This window comes from Micromys minutus, assembly GCF_963924665.1.
Source record: "Micromys minutus genome assembly, chromosome: 7".
In the NCBI taxonomy this organism is placed as follows: Eukaryota; Metazoa; Chordata; class Mammalia; order Rodentia; family Muridae; genus Micromys; species Micromys minutus.
The window spans coordinates 60381389-60403310 of record NC_137976.1 but is presented as its reverse complement, the minus strand read 5'-3'; the positions used below and the strand labels follow the sequence as shown (position 1 = coordinate 60403310).

The window sequence follows — 21922 nt, the reverse complement described above, 5'->3', positions numbered from 1 at the left end:
GACAGGGCAGGAGCTGATGTAGAGGCCATGGAGGGGTGCTGTTAAGTGGTTTGCTTCAAATGGTGTGCTCAGCCTGCTTTCTTACAGAACCCAGGACAGGAGCCCAGGGATGGCATCACCTATAGGCTGGGCCCACCTTTACTGATCACGCATTGAGAAAATACAGCAGGATCTTATGGAGGCTTTTCCTCTGCTAATTCTAACATGTGTCAATTTGACACGACCAGACAGTACAATAAGTATTTAGAATTGTGCAAGTTACATACATTACCTTATTTAAAAATAAAGTATAAAAACCAAGCTAAATGCCCCTTTCATCATGTTCTTTTTTTTTTTTTTTTAGTTGTAACTATTATCAATGTTTTCAGGACTGCTTTCCAGTGTTCTCTTTATTTTATTTTATTTACTGTTTCTACATACATCTTTGCTTAAAACAAAACAAAAACTTCTGATTTAACATCTGAAGAAAGTAAGAATGACCCTGTGGGGAGACATACCGAGATATTGGTTGAAGAAATACAGAATGAACAATCATTTACTAAAGTCTACTATAGACTGATTCTTTTTTTTACTAAGCTATTAACTTACACTTTAGAATTTAAGAAACACACTAAAGTCACATAAAATCAAATTAAACACCTATTTTATGAGAAACCCTGAGCGTTTCAGGAAGGGTTTGGTATTTCATTTCAGAAGATTCTTTCGGATACTGAGATCCAATGCGGTATTTAGGATATCTTAGGAATTCAGAGCCGGCACCAAAAGTTTCAAATAGCTACCAGGTAGCGGCACAGACTTCAAACCACAGCCCCGCGCGCGGAGGCTCCCGGAGGGTACGCCTGCGCAAAACGTGCACAGAAAGGGAGGGGGCGGAGCGTCGGGCCTGCCGGTGCGCCTGCGCACAGCACGCAACGGCGTGGGGGAGGGAGCCCTGTGTGTGTGTCTGTGTTGTTGTTCCGCGGCGGCGGCGGCGGCGGTAAGATGGCTGCCCACGGGGGCTCCGCGGCAGCAGCGGCGGCGCTGAAGGGGTTAATTCAGCAGTTCACCGCCATCACCGGTAAGAGACGCGGTTACGGGAAGGTGAAGAGTGGGGTACGGGGAGGCTGTCGGGGCTGCTCCGGGCTTCACTTCACCTTCGTGCATTCCTCCCTCGGGCTCTCCCCTCAGCTCCTGCCCTCTCCTGAGGAACAGACGACGACGGCGTCCGGGGTCTGCGGTTCAGGCGGGAGGCAGGCTTCCCCCACCCCCACCCGGCGCGTACCCCATAGTCCCTCGATTCGGTCTCCCCTCATTTCTAGACAGGCCCCCACGCCCCCAGCCAGTCCAGATCAGTGGATGGGCCGAGCCCGCGGTACCGGGGGCCGGGGACCCGGGGGCCGGAGGAGTAGGGTGCCGCACCCGAGCCACCGCCCTCTTCCTCCTTCACCACCTTCTCTCGGTATCGTGCGGCCCGTGGACAAGGCGTTGCAGTGCGTCCCCTCATGCCATCCTCTCTTCCCGGCCAGGTCATCGTCCCTCTGCCCCTGGCCTACTCTTCCCCTCGCTGGGCCCCCCGGAGCCTTGGCGGTGGCCCTGGCGTGTGAGGGCCCTCTCGATTTAACGGTGAGGCCGGTGGGTTCTACGGCGCCTTTACACATCCCGGGGGACTTGCCGCCGGGAACAAGCGGTGCGGAGGGGTACCTTAGGGACGGAGGGTTTCAGATAAGAATGAGGGGGAACCCCTGAGCTTAATGGGGGGGGGGGGAAGGCCTAGAGTAATCCTGGGTGGCCTTTTCCACCTCCTCATAATAAAATCAAACATCGAGACGATGGCGCCCGAGCCTTTGCTAATAAAATAGGGATGGCGGCAGAAACTTCTTGCAGAGAAATCTGTTTCTAGGTGTCAGTATCTGCGAAACCTTAGGCCTAGGTTTTTCTTTCCCTTCGGACCCTGGAGAAGGGCAGACGCAGGTTCTCTTACTGCTGGGAAGAAAGGCTCTGAGCCATTCTGTGAAATGCGCTATGTCTTGTTTCTCTCTGATGGTGCTGAACTTTTTTTGCATGAGTTATTAGAGGGCGGAGCAAATGATGAAGTTCTCTGTGGAGTGATTTGAGAGAACAGTACTCCATGTGCCTGCGTGTGATTTTGCTCTTCTAGTTTGTCATTTTGAAAAGAGGTCAGGAAGTTAGTTCCCGCTCACAACAGGGCTATCCTTTCTTTGATAATAATTTGTTAGATGTGGAGAATGTTTCCAGTTTATGTTCCTGAGTCTGACGTGTAAGAATCTTAAGACATGGTATTTTAACCAATGTATGCTATTTGCAGTTTTATAATTGGAGCTAGTTTTATTTTTTGCTCTGCAACAATAATTGGCTGTTGCACTGTTTTCTGTCTTGTCACATGAAATATATTCAAAGCTGGAAAACAAGATTTTTAATAAAACTGAGGTGAAAGTAAGATGCCTGAATATTGTTAAGTTTTGTGGTGGAATCATTGTATTCATCATAACATGTGGATTTTCCAGTGCCTTTCCAAACCAACATTATGGAAAGAAATTAGATTTCTGTGTATACAAGTTAATACTGCTACATTGCTTGCGTAAAAAAAAAAAAAAAAAAAGACTAGTGAGTCACACAGAAATCTTTGGATTTTATAAAGTTAATTTAAGGTATCACTAAGGAATTTTGAGCAAGTTACTATCACTTTATTTTCATCTGTGAATTGGTATCATTTAGAAACTCAGTTGTTTTAACCTCACATTATTTCTTATGCAACATTTTCAAAATATATATACAGAACCCTAAATGCTCTGAAATAGATTTAACACCAGTTTGTTTGCCAGTTTAGTCCATACAGTTTGTTTCTGGCTTAGGCCTCTGTGTTGCTGTATCAGATTGAAGTCCCCTGTAGATAGTGGTTTCTGTAAATGTACAGAAGAAGAAAAAATCCTTCAGAGTGATGTTTTGTGGGGCAGGGTTTGGCTTTATAGTTCAGGCTGGTTTCAGACTCTGAATTCTCTTGCCTTAGCTTCTGCCTGCTGTGTACTAGTATAGGTACTAGCCACCATACGTGGCTCCTTAGATGATTGTTTCTTTATTTTTTCATTTATTTATTTAGTACTGGGGATTAAAATCAAGGCCTTGAATATGCTTAGTACCCACTCTGCCACTGAGTTGGTACTCAAAGCCCCCCAAAAGTTGCAAATGGTTTTGGGGAAATCGTTGGTGAGTGAGTGAATGCTGTATGTGGTTCTGCTTCTGAGCTACGCTGTCATCTAGGCTATGCATTAATATCCCTGTCTACCTGCTTCGCTCCCTTCCTTCCTTTCTGTTTTTGAGACATGGTCTTACTGGATGACTCTTGGCCTAAAACTCATTTTGTAGATTAGGCTGGCCTTGAACAGAGAGAACTACACGGTCTTGCACAGTATACGCTACTCTTGAATTCACCATATAGTGGGTGGGGGGCTGAGGGTAGGGTTAGCTTGAACTTCTGATCTCCCTGTTTTTAACTTGATGCTGGGATTATGGTTGTCTTACTACCACATACAATTTATAACACAAAGGTACTTGAACCCTGAGCTTTTTGCTTGCCAGGCAAGCACTACCAATTGAGTTATATCCTTTATTCATATTTTATAATTATACCACATTTAAAAGTATTAGTGGCAAGGGCTGGAGAAATGACTGGTTAAGAACATTGGCTTCTTTTCTAGAGGACAGGATTCAGTCTCGGCATATACATGGCAGTTTACCACTGTCTGCCACAAGAGGATCTGACTCCCTCACACATGCAGGCAAATAATGTACATAAAATAAAAATAATTTAAAAAAATCTTTTAAGGGCTGGAGAGATGGCTCAGCAGTTGCACTGACTGCTCTTCCAGAGGTCCCGAGTTCAAATCCCAGCAACCACATGGTGGCTCACAACTGTCTGTAATGGGATTTGATGCCCTCTTCTGGTGTGTCTGAAGATAGCTACAGTGTACTCACATACATGAAATAAATAAATCTTTAAAAAATTTTTTTTAATCTTTTAAAAAATAGTCATATCCATGTTGTAACTACTATCTAGGTCCAACCCTAGCTTCAGAGATCAGACATAATTAATCCTCAAAACATTTTTTAAAATGTAGTATTGGATCAATTCTGGGAGAGCAAGGTGTTTTTGTTTTTTATGTTTTGCCTTGACATTATTCCATTAACAACAACCCTGGACTGGTGTCTAATTACTCATATACAAAATTTATACGTATAATCAGAATAATTCAAGAGATAAAAAGACATTATAGAGCAGGTTAAAAAAAAAAGCCATGCACAGTGGCATATACTTCCAATCTCAGCACTTGGTCATGGCTGCCCTCCATTGTGTAGTGAGTTCAGGGTCAGACTGGGATGCATAAGATCCTTAAAACCAATCAACCAAAAACCAAAAAATAGTTAAAAATAAACTAGCAACCAAAAAATAAAGATTAATGTAGATTAGAAAGTGTGCTCTTGCAGGGTGTCATGTCACAGGCCTTTAAGAAAGTTCAAGTCAGTTGGTGATGGTGCATGCCTTTAACCCAGCACTTGGGAAGTAGAGGCAAATAGGTCTCTGAATTTGAGGCCACTCTGGTCTACAGAGAGTTTCAGAAGAGCCAGGGCTGTATAGTGAAAAGGAGAGGAGAGCTGAATAATGGCTTAGTGCCTTAGTGCACTGGCTGCTGTTCCAGGGGTCCTGGGCTTTATTTCTAGCATCCACCTGGTCACTTATGACTATCTGTAGCTCCAGTCCCAGGGGATCTGACACCTTTTCCTGACCTCCGAGAACATGGTATATGGCATACATGTAGGCAAAACCAAAACACTCATACATACAACTTTGGAGAGGGTAGGTTGGTAGGTTGAGGAGAAAGGTTCTGTATCTAGCTTTGCTGTCCTGAAACAGGACAGTATGTAGACCAGGCTGTTCTTGGATATTAATTACAAAGATCTACTTGCCTCTACCTTTATAGTGCTAGGGTTAAAGCCATACCTAGGCCTGAAGTAAACTTTAAAAATAAAAAAATAAAAAATAAAAAACAAGCAAACTGGAGGCTGAGGTGTTAAGCCCTAGGTAACTGCCGCCTTTTTGACCTCATTGTAGCCATTTGCTTATTTGTTTATGTTCAGGTGCATGCTGGTGTTGTTTTCCAAGTGGTCTGGCCAGGGATTTGCCTGCTGCCCTTGGTAGAATCTTCCATTCATTGTTTGCTGCCATCCATCCTTGGTATAGGTTTTGGACAAGACTTAACATGCCTGATTGTTCCCTTTGGAGTATGTTTGACTCCTCTAGGGCCTGTACTTTGGATGTCCAGGACAGTGTATGATGGCCAATTCTTTGGTAGCCAGAGGGCAGCCAGGAGGTAAAAGATTTCTTGTTTATTTTTAATTGTTTTTTTCCTTCAGCAGTTAACAGTTCCCTTTCATGATATGTTGCTCTGTGAACATGTGCACTGGCAAATGCATATTGACTGTCAGTGTAGATATTAACCACTTTGCCATTAGCCAGTTTGAGTGCCTCAAATGAGGACAATCAGTTCTGCCTTTTGGGCCTAGGTCCCACTCAGGAGGGGAGACACCCATAATGTGGGGTTCAGGTCCATTATTGCTGCCTCTACATACTTGATGCCATCCTCCATATAGTTGTGCTTGTGTACATGGTGAGGTTTGCTTTGAGCCATGGTTGATCAGTCAGGACTGGCTAGGGTCCATGCACATGTTGCAAGGTTTCCAGAGACATGCAGTGGTGGGTTTTCCAGATCCAGGTTAGGCAGCAGAATGTCAGGGTTCAGAGAGGTGCTAGGAGCAAAGGACATTTAGGGGTGGTTTAACAACTAGGACTCATACTGAGTCAGTCTCACTCTTGAAATATATTGGTCAAGGGGCCTTTTAAGGACTCCCTCTACGGCATGATGGGTAGTTATAGTGAGAGGCTACCTTAGGGTTAGTTTATCTGCATCCTTGGTCAGCAGGACAGTGACCACTATGAGCCTCAAGCAGTTAAGCCATCCTGCTGCCGCTAAATCTAGTTGTTTAGACAGGCAGGCCACTGGTCATCACCAGAGGCCCAGGTTTTAGGTCAGCATTGCCTTAGCAATGCCCTGATTCTTTTCCACAAATAGGTAGAAAGGCTTTGCCAGATCAGGCAAGGCCAGGGCAGACACTAGTGCTGATTTTAAGTCATTGAAGGCTCTCTCATTTTCCTCTCTTCATATAATGATACCCCTGTTCACCTTGTAGAGCAGCCTGGCCATTTCAGCAAAGCTTGATATCCAGGGTCTGTAGAAGCCAGTTGACCCTAAGAATTCTCACTTGTACTTGGTACTGGGTCTTAAGTGGCAGCATACTTAAGATTTTTTTTTATGGACCTAAGAGAGATTTTGCTGACCCTCCTTGAGTTGAAAGCTCAAGTGGGACACTTCAAGGACACGTCAAGTTCTCTTGGCTGAGACCATGTATCCTAATTCCTGTAAGGTATGTAGGACCTTGGTTGCTTCCATACAACAGTTTGTATCAGTGGCAGCCAACAGTATGTCATCTATATTTTGAAGTAGTGAGATATATGGCATAGTCAGCTGGTACTGTGGCCAGTTTCTCTATTTTTTGTATGTTTTTAGATTGATATTAAACTGTATTTGAGAGCATTGTATAAGAAAAAGTTGCTATGATCTAGATATTAAATGAAAACCCCTGGAATTTCAATAACTAGTTCAAAAATGGTAATGAAGTTTGACACACATACAAAATCAGGTGCTAAGCATGGTGTTCAAGGCCATTAATCCTGGCACTTGGGAGGCTGAGGCACCAGGTCTGAGTTCCAGGCCAGCCAGGGTTACAGGATGACACCTTGTCTCAAAAACAAAAAAGAAGCCAACAAACAAAAGGACTAATGTGAAAACACAAGAGATACAGAGGCTTCACATAAGAATTTTCTATTTGAAACCTAGAAGAACATTTCTGACAGGAAGAACATGTGTAGCGGCTTGGAGGTGAGAGGGTAAGCAATGCAATGAGAGAAGAGACAGTAGGTAGAGGGATTTGAGGAGAATTCCAAATGAATAAGACAGTAAGTGTAGCTAAAACAGCCTTAAGTCCCTTTAGGGAGTCTTTATTATGTGTTTGAAGCTTTTAAAAGAAAGAGCTTCTTGAGGCTGGAGAGATGGTTAAGATCACTGACTGCTCTTGCAGAGGTCATGAGTTCAATTCTCAGCAACCACATGGTGGCTCACAACCATCTGTAATGGGATCCGATGCCCTTTTCTGGTATGTCTGAAGAAAGCAAGTGTACTAACATATATAAAATAAATAAATCTTGAAAAGAAAAGAAAGAGCTTAGCTATAGTGAGGAAGAAATATGCCATACACCTGTTGCTTTAATACAAAATATACTCTACAGTAAGGAAGTAGAGAAAAGTAAACTTGAAAAGATACAGAAAAGATGTGGTGGTAATGCATGCCTTTAATTTTAGTACTCAGGAGGCAGAAGCAGGTGGATCTATCTCTGAGTTTGAGGACAGTCTGGTCTACAGAACAAGTTCCAGGACAGCCAGGGTTACACAGAGAAACCCTGATTTGAAAAAAAGAAAAAAAGAAATTTGAGGCGTCAAATGCAGTTTAGGATCTGATTTGGACATCTGTCATATTAGTGACTGATAAGGGTATAAATGAATAAATAAGGGTGACATTTTAAAGGATAGAGCAGTATGTGGAAATGTAGGTTCTAGGACATAAAGCTGAAGCAAAAACATCCGGGGAAACTACAAAGTGAGTGTAGAGAAGGCTCAAAACCAGAAATGCAGGAATAAAGTCAGAAGAGTAACAACACTAGACTTTATAAGTGTGGTATCTCAGATACCAGATAAGTACTGCAGGAAGTCAAAACTCACAAGAATTGTGCCTGAAATGGGCTGCATGCCTATAATACCAGCATTGGGGAGGGCTGAAGTAGAATTACTGCTAGTTTTTAGCTACTCGGAGTTCAGTACCTAGTACTAGGTCAGCCAGGATCAAATCGTGAAACTGGCTCAGACAGAACAAACAGGTTGGGAGATAGCTCATTTGTGAAAGCATTTGCTTCAAAGCATGAGTTCCATCCTCAGAACCAAGAACGTTGGTAAAAATGTCAGCATGTTTGTTATCCTAGGTTTGGGGAGACAGAGACAGGCAGAAAGATCCCTAGAGCATACTAGCCAACCAGCTGCTACCCTACCCCACTCCCCTGCCCTAAACTAATTGAGGAATGCAGTGAGAGTCCCAGTCTCAGAAACAAACAAAAAAAAAAAGTAGATACCCACTGAAGAGCAAAGCCTAAAGTTGACCTTTGGCCTCCACACACACAAACAAATACACGCGTTCATATCCCTCTTTTTTTTTCACTCACTAGAAAAGAGGGGGAATCTTAGGAGGAGGAGGAGGAGGTAGTGGTTGTGGTGGTGGTGGTTTTAAGAGTCTAGAAGATGTTAGAAAATCTTGACCCATTTTCTAGGTTATATAACCAAGAAACTAATTCAAAGACGTACATTGACTTGGATTATATATGTCTAGAACAGTTTTAAGATGATTTTATTATTTTGCACAGGCTGACCTTAAACTTTCTATGTAGTTGAGACTGGCTTCAAACTTAGAATCTTCCTGCCTTAGCCTCTTAGCCTGAGGGATGGCATGGTGACGGGAGTCTACATCAGAGATGAGTCCTAGGTACTCTTGTTTTTTAAATTTAGTCTAGGACCCCAGCCCATGACATGGTACTAGGGTGCATCTTCTGTCTTCAGATCAGCCGCTCTTGAAATGCTATCAAAGATACCTAGAGGTGTGTCCCCTAGGTGATTGTGAATCTAGCTAAATTAGCAATGAAGATCAACCATCACAACCTTTACAAATTATTACAGGCTTACTTATTGGACCATATACATGCATAAATATAAAATGCTGCCAACTTGTTTCCCAAAACCTGCTATGCCATTTTGCATTCCCCTGAGCAGTTCAGTTCACTGCATTTTTATGAGTGCCATGTAGGTGCTTGGAATTGAACCTGGATCCTCTGGAAGAATAGCCAGTGCTCTTAACCTCTGAGCCATCTCTCTAGCCCCTTCTTTTCATTCTTGTGAGCACTTGGTATTTTAAACTGTCTTTTAAAGCCCTTTCTTGAGTGTGTAGTAAAGTCTAATATAGTTGTGGATTTAATTTACATTTCTCTCATGATTGTTACAGGCATTTTTATATACAGTAATATTTACCATTCATAAAACTTTCATGCTTCAACTTTTGTTAGATTCAAATGACAGTGTTGCTTTGTCAGGCAGCGAAGGCTCTCAGCAAGTTTGTACTTTGGGTAGCTGTGGTCAAGGTAATGGCAGAACTGGGAACAGAGCTTGTGCTCTTCTTATATAAGTTTCCATGGTATTTATCATGTAGTCATTGGAGTGTTGATCCTTGGTACAGTGACGGATTGGCTTTTTCTAGCTTGATTTAATCATTCCCTTCCCTATACTTGTTAATTGTAGTTTGATGTAACTTAAAAAAAAAACAATCAAACAAGAATAAAAATTCACTTTTATTTATTTGCTTTTTATTAGTTTAAATAAATCTGGGAGGGCTAGAGCATCACACAAATTCTTTGTCCAGTGGCTTTTGCAAGATTAGTTCAGAATTTGGCAGGAACCTGCCACTGTTTTATGGGCCTGAGTTATCTTTTCCCCAGATTACTCTGGTTTCGTTTGGTTTGCCTCCAGAATTCACTGTTGTTTTCGCTTTATACATATGAGCATATCTCTTGTCTAAATAGAACAGTTTCATCTCAGACAAAAATGCCTTCAATTTAAGAAGAATTCTGTGTTCTCTTTGGTTCCGAAGACTTCACTTTTTTAGACAGTTTTCCATTTAGAAATCCTGTTCCTAGCAGGGCATCAACAGGCACCAAGATGGAGGAAAGAGCAGGTATATACATTTAAAAAAATGTTTTAGCTGGCATGGTGATATTATCCATAATCCAGAAAGCAGGAGTCTGAATTAAAAGCTAGCCTGGACTGTATAATTAATGGGACTTGGTCTTACAATAAAACAACAAAAATGAACAAAAGCTTTGTATTGAAGTTGAAAAGCTCCAGAATTGAAGACTGGTGAGGTTAACATTTTAATTGTTAAGATTTCAATTTTTCTCAACCATTACCCACTCCCATTTTCACTGGTAAATAGTCTGGTTTACCTTACTTTTCTAAAATTTTTTTAGCCTTGGCTGGGGTGAACTTGAAACCAAAAATTAACCTCTGTAGCCAGGTGGTGTTGCATACCTTTAATCCTAGCAAGGAGACAGAAGCAGGGAGCTTAAAGCCGACCTGGTCTATAGAGTGTTCCAAGACAACCAGGAAGGACTACACAGAGAAACTGTGTCTCAAACAAAACAAAACAAAACGGTAACCTTTTCTTTATGTTTTTTGGATTTGTTTAAGACAAGTCTCATTGTATATCCCAGGCTGCTCTCAGATTCTCTTTTTCCTTTGCCTCTTGAGATGTGAACCACCATGTCCCACAATTTTCTTCTTTAATATTGTTACACTTTGGTTCCTTGATGACAGTTAAGTTCTTGTAGTGACACCAAAAGTAGTACAGCAAATTGTCATAAGGACTATTTATACATTTGGAATAGTCCTTGATTCTGCCAGCTGTGGTGGGGACATGAACTACTGTACAGGTAGGGAGTTGTTTCCGAGTTGATGGAGAAGGGGAGAAACTAAGAGACAGCAATTGTCAAGGAAATCATTTCTCATAAATTGTGTGTTAAGCAATACCCTGTTTCACTATTAGCAATCTTAAAATATTGGAAGAAGGAAATGTCATACATGTTTACAAGCTGTAGGGTGTAATTTATACCCTAGATTATAGATCCCTGGGTGAGAGTAAGGTATTCTGCTGCTGTTTATACTACTAGGCTCTCAGACAAATGCTAAACAAGTTTATAGACGTTTTAAAATTCTCAAGTTTATTTTATTAGCCTCATTTGGAAGTATGATATTTTCTTGTAACAATAAGAGTCTTAATTTTTACAGCTGCTCCACCAAAAATAGTAATGGGGCTTAAAACTGAAAAATGCACACACACACATACACACACACACACACACCCCTCTTCCTGTCCCTTTTGAATTAACCCCTATTCCCTCCCATTATTTGGGAAGGAGACTTCTGTTAGGATTTGAGGTATGAATTTCTAGGGGCATGGAACTGTTGAACCTACAGAAGTCTTACTAAAGACTTGAGTAACAACCTATTGCAGATTTCAGTAATTTAAAATGGTTTAACACCCTTTTATTTTTTATAGAAAATGAAGGTATACATGATGATTTGGGGGGCGGTTTTTTAGTCTGTCATTACAGACCAGCTTCTCTCCAATAAATGACAGTCATCTACTACTACCTCTTATCAAAAATGGCCTTCCATGTGTTTGTTGGTTATGGTAGTTCATAACTGATCCTGTGGTGTTCAGAGTGAGTTTCAGTTCAGAGTAACTACATGGAAAAAATCCTGTCCTGGGAACAAACAAACAACAAAAAGCCAAGTGTAATGTAGCATACTCAGCATGCAGTGTCAGTGCTGGGAGGTAAGGGCAGGAGAAACCTTTGGTTTTTCTGGTTCCCTCCTGTCCTTTCTGTTCTAGAGATCAAATGTAGGGCTCCATACATGCTAGACTATACTCTGACACAAATCAATCCCCTCATGTACATTTTCTTTTTCTCTTTTTAAGAACTAGATGAATGGTTGGAACTAGAGAATATCATCCTGAGTGAGGTAACCCAGTCACAAAAGAACACACATGGTATGCTGTAGCGTGCCCCATGTCCCGCCGGCAGGAATAGGCGTGCAACAACAGGATTCTTCTGTGAACAACCTTTATTGTACAATACTCTGAGCAGGGTATCCTCCTCCTTGAGCAGGGGACTTCTCCACTTGGGAGAGAAAAAGCATTGCTTATATATGCCCAGGAGACTCGTGTCGCTACCTGATTGGTGCGCCCTCCAGTAACTCAATAGTATGCCCGGAGAGCGGGCTATGACGTATGTGGCGCATGCGCATTAAGTCTCTTGGCTGGGCAACAGCTCTGTTTGCTGAGTTCTTGGCGGGAAGCTGGCACCATGTTTGAGTGCGGCACAAACGGCTCCCTACATCTCCCCCTACTTTCTTAAATAAAAACATGGCCGATCAACCATCAGGCTCTTGTTGGACCTTTAGGGTTCAAGACCATGATCAGTAATAATTTTTGGGTAAGGCACCTTCCTGCGTGCAATGGGAACAAGCCCTGCAGGGTGCAAAGGCTGCCTATGTGTAGGACACCCGATCCTGGTGCAATGCCTCAAAGGCTCAGGGTGCAGGGGCTATCCACACACAGACCCAACATTTTTCTTAAGCATACTAAGCCAAACAGAGGGAGAGGTGCTCATTTCGAGTGCAGCAAGAGCTTGTGCTATGACCACTTTGTCATGTTATTGTTGAGTACGGAGTTAGCACACCATCCAGAGCAGAAACACAGTCTCTCTGCACAAAAGCATGCCAAAAATTACTTGATAAAGCAAGAGTTCTATAATCCCCAAACCCTGCTATCTCCGTGTTTAAGGGCAAGTACGGTACATCAAAGGTTTTAATGGTGTCAAACAAACAAGAAAATAGTTTTGCATTAAGGCAAAAGGGCATCGGTTTTGGAAACACCGACAGAATCGCCCATCTCGCCTCTCTTCTGACTCTCTGGTTCCAAAGCATCAGGAGCAGTGCTGTCATCACCCCAAACTATCTAGCCCATCCCCTTATATAGGAATCTGTCCTCGCCTTGGACGTGGAGCCCCTGATTGGTTGAAACTCATTAGGCCCTATGACGCCACGGGAGAGGCAGAGCTCAAGGAGTGGAAAGTTACCCAGCGCGTGCGCACATGACTTGTTTACTGCTAACTCCAGCTGGATGTCAGCGCCATCTTGTAATGGAGACTGTACAGGCAGCACCCCACATCTCCCCCTATCTTTTATTCTTTAAGCAAAGTAGGACACCCATATTAGGAGGGCGGAGATAGAAGTCAAATCCTCATTAAGGTGTATAAAGACCATGTACAGGAGTAACCGCTAGACTTTTTGTAGCCCGTAGTACTCTTGATCTGTCACTCTGCCATTTTTCTGAGGGAGGGACACTGGGGCAGGCAACCTTCATGCAAAATGACATACCTCCCAGAGATACCCCGCGACAAGGGGCTCTCAGTGCGATGCTTTGCTCGGCATCCCTCATGGGCTGCTTAAACCAGACACTCTAATCCTGTGCAATGAACCGAAGTTCTAGGAGTGCAAGAGCTGTCTGGCCGGCGACCTACTGCTTAAGCATAGACAACCAGATATCAGCTGATGCTCTATGTTCTAGAGTGACAAGCGCTTGGGCAATAACCACCTTGTCTCTTTTTGTTTGGGCCTTGAGCTTACAAACCAGCCAGAGAAGCAACGCAAGTCCGCAGCAAAGGATTGCTCCAAAGAGTCCCACCCCCACCCAAGTTGATATCGGTGGTGAAAAACTTAGGGAAGACTGTAGCATCATGTTCCACTGGAATTGGTTTTGGAAACACCGGGTAGCACTCGACGTGTTAAACATTCTGGGATCCAAATCGGGCTTTTTTTCTTCCTGTGGAAAAACACAAATAGTTCCCCTGGATCGTATTAAGATAGGATTGGGCCTTTCCAATTATCAGTGAGGACATCTTTCCATTTTACTAACTCTTTAGGTGGCACAGGCCATTGTCCATGGCGCTCAGCAGCTGAATGGCCATGAGCATCCAAATTTTAAAAATTTAAGGTAAGAAGTATAGTAGAAATGGCCATTTTGGGTGTGGGGGGCACCTCTTCAATTCCCCCTTTTTGTTTGTTTAAATAAACCTTTAGGGTGCGATGAGCACGTTCAATGATGCCTTGACCCTGAGGATTATAAGGCAATCCTGTCAGGAGTGAAACTCCCATGTGATGGCAAAATTCAAGCTATTTTGCTGTGGTATATGTAGGACCATTGTCTGTTTTTAACACTTTAGGAATGCCCCATGCACTCCACGCTTTAAGACAATGAGTAATAACATGAGAAGCCTTTTCTCCTGATAAAGGAGAAGCAAAGATAACTCCTGAGCAAGTATCAATGGACACATGTACATATTTTAATTTTCCGAAGGAGGGAACATGGGTGACATCCATTTGCCAATGCCTCTTTTGGGGATATACCCCATATTAATCATTATCTCTTGTGCAGGCAGGGAATAATTGTTCATAAGTTTAAGACCTAGTTCTGTTAAAATGTCTCTTCCCCATAGATTAACAGGTAGTGGAAGGACATACGGTGTAAAAGTTCTTTTTTGTCCCTCAGGGGCTTTCCATTTTAATAATTTAGAACTAATAGCAGGACTGGCTTCGTAGCCAAGGCCTTGCAAAAAATGGGAAGATTGATTAACTGGCCACTTAGCAGGCCACCACCTAGTAGATAAGATGCTTTTGTCTGCCCCAGCATCCAAAAGTTCTTTAAAAAGTTTTCTTTTAATCTCCAAATTAAGGTTGGCCAGTATTTAAATCTACTAATAGATATGTTAAGTCAGTTCCTGAAGAACTGAAGCCTTTGTTCCCTCTTCTCCCTTCTTGTCCAGTTTGATGCAAATTGGGCAGTACAATTGGGGAAGATGAGCAATAGAGCAATCCGATATCCTGCGGAGATGGGAAACAAACCCCTGGGGAGGAGCACTTGATCTTTAGTTGGCCTTTATAATTTTGATCAATCACCCCAGGGTGTACTACCAAATCTTTAAGGGTGGCAGGGGACATCCCAAAAGCAGCCCTATTGTATTAGCCTGTAATGGCCCATTAAAGTCACAAGGGATAGGCTGAACTCCCATTTGTGGGGTCCGGACAATTCTGGTGGTGGCACGGAGGTCCAATCTCGCAGAACCTGGAGTGGCTCTCCGCGGGGGTTTTTTTTGCTCCCAGACTACTGGGGAGCTGGTTGCCCCATAATTTTGAGGGCCCTTAACTGCCCAACGTACACCCTGAGATTGACAGCCAATCCAAGGATACAGGGCTGAATCTCTTCCTGTACAGAAAGGTGACCACTTAGGTTGGGCTGGAATAAACAAATTACCCTTTGGCTGGGAAATAGGCCAGCAACCAGCAATCCAGGTGGCATTAGCCTATCCAGGTTTTTTGTATAATTAGCAGTGATTCTATAAGTTTGGACTGACTTTGCCAACTCTTTAACTTGCTTATGTTTGAGGCAGTGATCATCCTCAAACAAGGGAAACATTTGCCTGATGGTATGGCATGTCTCCGGAGTACAAAAGAACTCCCACTTCCTCTCTGGGTAAAGCGGAAGAGCAGAGACGGCGGCTGCTTTAAGAGCTTCCGGTTGTGTTATAGGAGTCCTCTGTCCGGGCTGAAACCGCTCCACCTCACATTCTGCTGCCTCCTCCTCTAAATCTTCCTCCACAGATTCAAATAATTCATCCTCTAATTTTTCTTCTGCCAGCTCTAAAGCTTTTTGCTCTTTTAGCGGATACAAAGTATCCTCTCCGGGAAACTTGTACTTCGTTTCCTGGGGCACAATCCTCTCTCCCGCCCTTGAGTACCCTCCGTTTCTGACTTGTTTTGAACATGTCTCTCAGAGCCTACCTCTTTTACTTTTTTCTTGCGTGCTCCCTCTTTCATTACGCTCCGTTTCTGACCCACCCTCTTGGTGCTGCGTGATAACTTTCTGTCTAGATAACTTCCACAACAGTAATGTTACGACAGTTACCACAAATGCAAGCAATAACCCTTCTACTTCCGGAGAAAATCCAAGAAGAGACATGCCTAAGTTTTTGGCACGCTCTTTTGGCACCCCGTAAATTCCAAAGAGGGACCTGTCTCTCAGAGCTTACCATTTACCTTTTCGCAGTTCTGAATCCACTTCAGCGAACTGAAGGGTCCCCTCGGCGCTCCTGGGATTTTCGGCACCACTTGTCGCGCGCCCCATGTCCCGCCGGCAGGAATAGGCGTGCAACAACAGGATTCTTCTGCGAACAGAAGAATTTATTGTACAATACTCTGAGCAGGGGATCTCCTCCTTGAGCAGAGGACTTCTCCTTTGAGCAGGGGACTTCTCCACGTGGGAGAGAAAAGCATTGCTTATATATGCCCAGGAGACTCGTGTCGCTACCTGATTGGTGTGCCCTCCAGTAACTCAATAGTATGCCCGGAGAGCGGGCTATGACGTATGTGGCGCATGCGCATTAAGTCTCTTGGCTGGGCAACAACTCTGTTTGCTGAGTTCTCGGTGGGAAGCCGGCACCATGTTTGGGTGCGGCACAAACGGCTCCCTACAGTATGCAGTCACTGATTATTGGATACTAGCCCCAGAAAGCTCTGAATACTCAAGAAACAACTCATAGACCTTATGAAGCTCAAAAAGAAGGAAGGCCAAAATGTGCAAACCTCAGGCTTTCTTAGAAAAAATAAAAGAAGAAAAAAAAAGTGTATTCATTATATATTATTCTATAACAAATTTTGTGAGCTATAATAATATTTTATGAAATAAATTAAAAAAAAATGCTTGATGCTCTTCCAGAATATCTGAGTTTGGTTCCCAGCACTCATGTCACATGGCAAAAAAAAAGAAAAAGAAAAAGAAAAGAAAAGAAAAGAAAACCACCTAGATGAGTTTATATATTATCAGCATTTTTCCCCCACAGCCTTAAGGGCTATCCTGAAGGTCACAGCGTTCTACCATTTGCTGAGATATTAGACACACCCTCACCTCACAGACCAGTTGTAGTAAAAATAGAAAAGGATCGGCTGCTTCTGCCACACTGCTTGAGCCGTGCACCCTGGCTGTTTTATCTGCCACGTGGTCTGTGAGCTGCCTTGCCCTCTCCCGGCTGTCTATCTGCCAGCCAGGAACTTTACTTAGATTCTTTACAGCCCGGTAAAATCATGACTCAATAATCAATAATTTATCAATCAGAGTTTTTTGTTAAATTCTCAATCTACAGTACATCCACACAATAAGCTTACAACCAGTTGACAAAGATATAAACTGCCCACCTAGATAGGACAAATTGACCCATAGAAACCCTTAAAAATATTTATATCTACCTATCACCTAGATCTAGATCCTCCTTCTCTGGCTCCATCTTGATTCTCCTCCTCCTCTTTTCCCCTAGACTTTTCCCCCCGCCTACCTTTCCTTCTCATCCAATGATAAGCTCGACCCACCTTGATGTGTAATAACATCATCCTACACAGACTTGTGCTGTTTCTGATTATCATGGATAATCAAAGGGCTTTTGAAACTTAAATGTTCATTTCCAGTGACATACCTCCTAATCCTTCCCAAAAAGTTCTACCAACTGGAGGCCAGGCATTCAAATATATGATCCAGTAACAGTATTCTCATTGAAACCATCAAAGTCACCATGCCCAGTTTTTTGTGGTGCCAGGTATCAAACTCAGGGCTTATTGCCAACTGGGAAAGCACTCCTATGTCCTCAACACAAGAATTTTAATTACTATTTAATATTATTTATTATATTATTATTATTGAGACTGTACAACCTTGGCTAGCCTAGAACTCACTCACTTTGTAGACCAGGCTGGTCTCTAACTCAGTGCTGAGATTAAAGGTATGCAACACCTACCTGATCTTTGTGTGTCTGTGTTGAGGCGGGTTGGAGGCAAGGGGAGTTGGTGGTATGTGCAGTGTGTTTGTAGAGGTCAGGTGGTAATTTTCAAGAATTGGTTTTATCCTTCCACTGGGGTTCTAGGAATCTAGTTCAGGTTATCAGGCTGACTTGACAAATACTTTTACCCACTGAGGCATCTTACTGTGCCAAGACATTTATTTTATAGCAATTCTTTGGAGTACATATGATTTTTCCCATTTATTAAATACAAAAACAAATTTGCATAATGATATGCTTACTTTTTACATAAATAAGTCTTGGCTGGATACTTAACACTATAGGATGTAAACCATCTTCAGTGCTTTTTGGAGTTGGTTAGTATTTTGATTTTGTAATCAGTGCTGACAATGCTGCCTTGCAATATATCATGATGGCAGAAGTATGTATAATGCCACTTTAGAGATTGTTAGAAATTTTATCCTAATTTCAGGCCAGGTTTTTAGGGAGATAGGCAGTCCACAGTGTTGACAGCATGCTTTAGGGTTGGCACATTTTGTTTTTATTTGTTTATTTCTTGAGACAAGGTAGCACTTCTAGCTCAGGCTTTCTTCAAAATCTATAATCCTTAATCTGCCTCCCAAATGTTGGGATTACAGGAGTATGCCACCATGTCTTGATTACAGTGTCTTATTTTATCCAAAATTTGGTGTTCTGGTAGGAGGAGATTGTAGGAAGGTGACAGTAAAAATTTGTATGCAGTGGTCATTTGTCACTTGGACTTCTTCCCCATCTCCTTTCTTTTTGGATGGAGCTGGATTCTATGGCTTAGGTTAGTGTTGACCCTGCCTTAGCCTCCTGGCTAAGGTCAGTCTCATGTCTTATGTGCAGGTCAACAGAGAAGAATGATTTTTTGAAAAGCAAAATAGAAAAGAATCACATGATAATTATTTTGCGGTATAAAAATTATATCAAGGATACTGGTGAGATGGTTTTGTTGTGTCTGTTTTGTGAACCCCAAAAGATCACCAAGGAGCCAGTTCTGATGCAATCACACTAGGGTCTTAATTCAAGTTCAAACTTTGGCTACATTGTTGTCATTGACACAGGAGGGTGAAGCCCAGACCCCAGTTTCAAGCAAGCATTTATAGAGGCAAGTAAACAAGCAGGGGGGTTTCCAGCTTGCCACACATATGGGGAGGGGGGCTATTATGGAATTTGTTGCCCTTTAAAATGATTGGCTGGTGCTCTGATCCAAACCATAAACTTTCATAAATGAATATCTTTATATACAACTTCTGCTTTCCTCCTGGTTGGTTGTTATTAGGAAGACCTGGAGACTAGAGCTAGGTGCCATTTAGTTAGTTAACTTGAATTCAACTTTAGCTCGGGTTCACTAAAATGAAACCTGAACCCAAGAAGGAGTTGGTCTGGTCTCTTGGTTTAGTGGGTAAAGGATCTTACCCCTAAGCAGGATGATTTTCATTCAATCTTTGTGATTCACATAGAAGGAGAAAACTGACTCCTTCAAGTTGTCCTTGGATCATACTGTGATATGCGCATACCTCATACACACAAAATAAGTTTTAAGATGTGAGAAAAAGACTAAAGCTAGGCATTAATACAATATAAAAATTGTGTGACTAAAAAAAATAAATAAATAAAGATAGTGATCCATTATCAGGTGCTATTTCTCACTTTTCATTAATAAAGCTATATTCACTCTGATTTAAGTGTTTTTCAGAAAGGAGCATGACCAAGAGCAGAGTTATTGAAGCAAGTTTGTAGTAGGACTTTAGAAATGGGCATAGAAAGAGTTGGTAGGCCTTGGCCACTGATAGTGTGTTTGTAGTTGAGGGTGAAGAGTCTCAGAAAGCTTCTTAAATTTAGCAACCTGCTAAATTTGAGGATTCCAAGGATTTTTAGAATTCTATGCTAGGATTGAATGGACTGAATACCCATGTATTTCACGGTCTACATGAAAGATAATTCCTCCAATTTTCTGCTCTCACAAAAGATGTTTGTTTTTGACCTAAAAAGTAATTGGGTTTTGTTTTTGTTTCGAGACAGGGTTTCTTTCTGTAGTCCTGGCTGACCTGGAACTCAATCTGTAGATCAGGGTAACCTTGAACTCACAGAGATCTGCTTGCCTCTGACTTCAGAGTGCTAGGATAAAAGAGGCGTGTACCACTGCCTGGCAAAATTAATTTTTCAACTTTGAGCGGGGTGATGTGCATACATGCTTCATAGGACAACTTGAGGGAGTGTTTTTTTCTTTCTACTATGTGGGTCCCAGGCATCAATATCAGGATTGGCACAAATATCTTTACCCACTGAGCAGTCTCGTTGGTACTTATGAAATTTATCCAGTCTCATTTTATTTATGTCTTAGATATATATATATATATATATATATATATATATATATATATATATATATATATATATATATATATATATATATATATATATATATCTTTATAAACTAGCAGAAACAGCTGTAGATACTTTTTTGACAAAAGTCTATTGGATAATAATCTGCCATTTTAAATTCTCTTTATTGTTTGAGTTACAACTCTTTAAAATTTGTGTGATTTTTCTTTATTGGAAATAAACATTAAAAGGGTTTAAATGGTTTTGGTTCTTTTTCCTTTGGTGTCTTATCTATTAAGCTAACGTGCTATGAAATAGTTCACTCTCCATTTTTGTTTGTTTTAAGAGAGGGTCTTTATGTAGTGCTGACTGTCCTGGAACTTTCTTTATAGGTCTTGAACTCAGGGAGATTCATTTGCCTTTATTTCCCAAGTACCACCACATATCTAGCCTTTTGGGGGCGTGGGGTATAAGATTTTGTTTTTATTTATGTCTTTGTCAGCTACACGTTGGAGTTCCCTTAGAGGCCAGGAAAGGCATCAGATTTCCCGAAGCTGGGACAACTAGTTGTTTAGGAGCTTCAGAACTTAGGTCTTCTAATAGAGTGATCTTGATGGCTGAGCCTTTCTCCATTCCTTGCTAAGAAACAGTTCTAAGTGAGCTAATTGATAACATACAAGTACAAATGTGAAGCTACAATTCTTTCAAGACATTTTTACTAGATGTGGTGACACATGCCTTTAGTCTTTGCACCGAGGAGGCAAAGGCAGGCACATCTTTGGAGTTCAAGCCTAGCCTGGTCTACAGAGTGAATTCCAGATAGCCAGGGCTGTGGAAGGTACACATAGGTACATGCATACATGGAAGTTGCATGTCCCCCCTTCTATACAAGACATGTACATGCAAGCAAAACATTCATACACATAAAAATAAATACAAAGTGCAGTACCTTACAAATCTTTTATTTATGGATTATACATCATTGTGCTGATAAAAAAGCTAAAAAATAAAAAGTAAGATTAAGTTGGGAATGCTTGTCTTAAGAAACAAACAAAAAACCACATAAAAATTTTTTTTATTGCATTTAAACTAGAAAATAAGCCAGCATTTACTCCTTAGTGATAAGTTTGTGAATATAATAAAAAAGTATCACTAATTGTGATCCAAGAGGTTAGGTAGATCAGTAGTCAAGATGACAGATTAACATTTTGGTGATTCTCATCATTTCTGAACTAGATGAGAAGGTGGATATAATGGCATCCCAAGCATTTCGTTTGTTTCGAGTTTAGTAAATTTTATAGAATGGAGAAGAGGATTGGCAAAGCAAGAGAAATTAGCTAAGACCTCGTGATGAATGACTGCATGCAGCTCTGGGATTTATCTTTAGCTGACAAGAGAGAACCATTAAGGAAGTCTGAGTGGGTGGTGCAATTAGCAACAAAGGGGAACAATGATCTTTTAGGCCTTTGTTGTAATTAAAAGGTGTGAAGGACTTGAACTAAAACCTTTGAGTTAGTAGTAACTGAAGTTATATATAGGAAGGCCAGGAGTAGTACACGCCTTAATGATAGTACTTAGTAGGCAGAGGCAGGAGGTTCTATATGAATTAGAGGTGCTTAGCCTGTTTTACATACTGGGTTCCAGGCCCACCAGAGCTACAAAGTTGAGGCCCTGTCTTTAAAAAATACCATCTTAAATATATTTTTTCTCTCTCTGTCACTCACACACACACACACACACACACACACACACACACACACACACACACACCTTTAATACTAGAGGCCAAGGCTGGCAAATCTCTGTGAATTTGGTGGGAGTTTGGTCTATACAGTGTCTTCTAAGCTTTCCAAGGCTACATAATAAGAGACAGTTTCAAAAATGTATGTGTGGGTGTGT

The 21922-nt window shown here is 41.8% G+C and overlaps 1 protein-coding gene across 1 annotated transcript in view; it reads left to right on the top strand.

The window, feature by feature from the left end:
- Positions 1–981: 981 nt before the first annotated feature.
- Positions 982–21922, top strand: part of UBXN7 (UBX domain protein 7) — a gene marked incomplete at its 5' end in the record, with an annotated part of 56997 nt that continues 36056 nt past the window's right edge. Inside the window, one exon of the mRNA XM_080919322.1 lies at positions 982–1057. Coding sequence (XP_080775448.1) covers positions 982–1057 — 76 coding nt within the window. The remainder of the gene's footprint in view (positions 1058–21922) is intronic.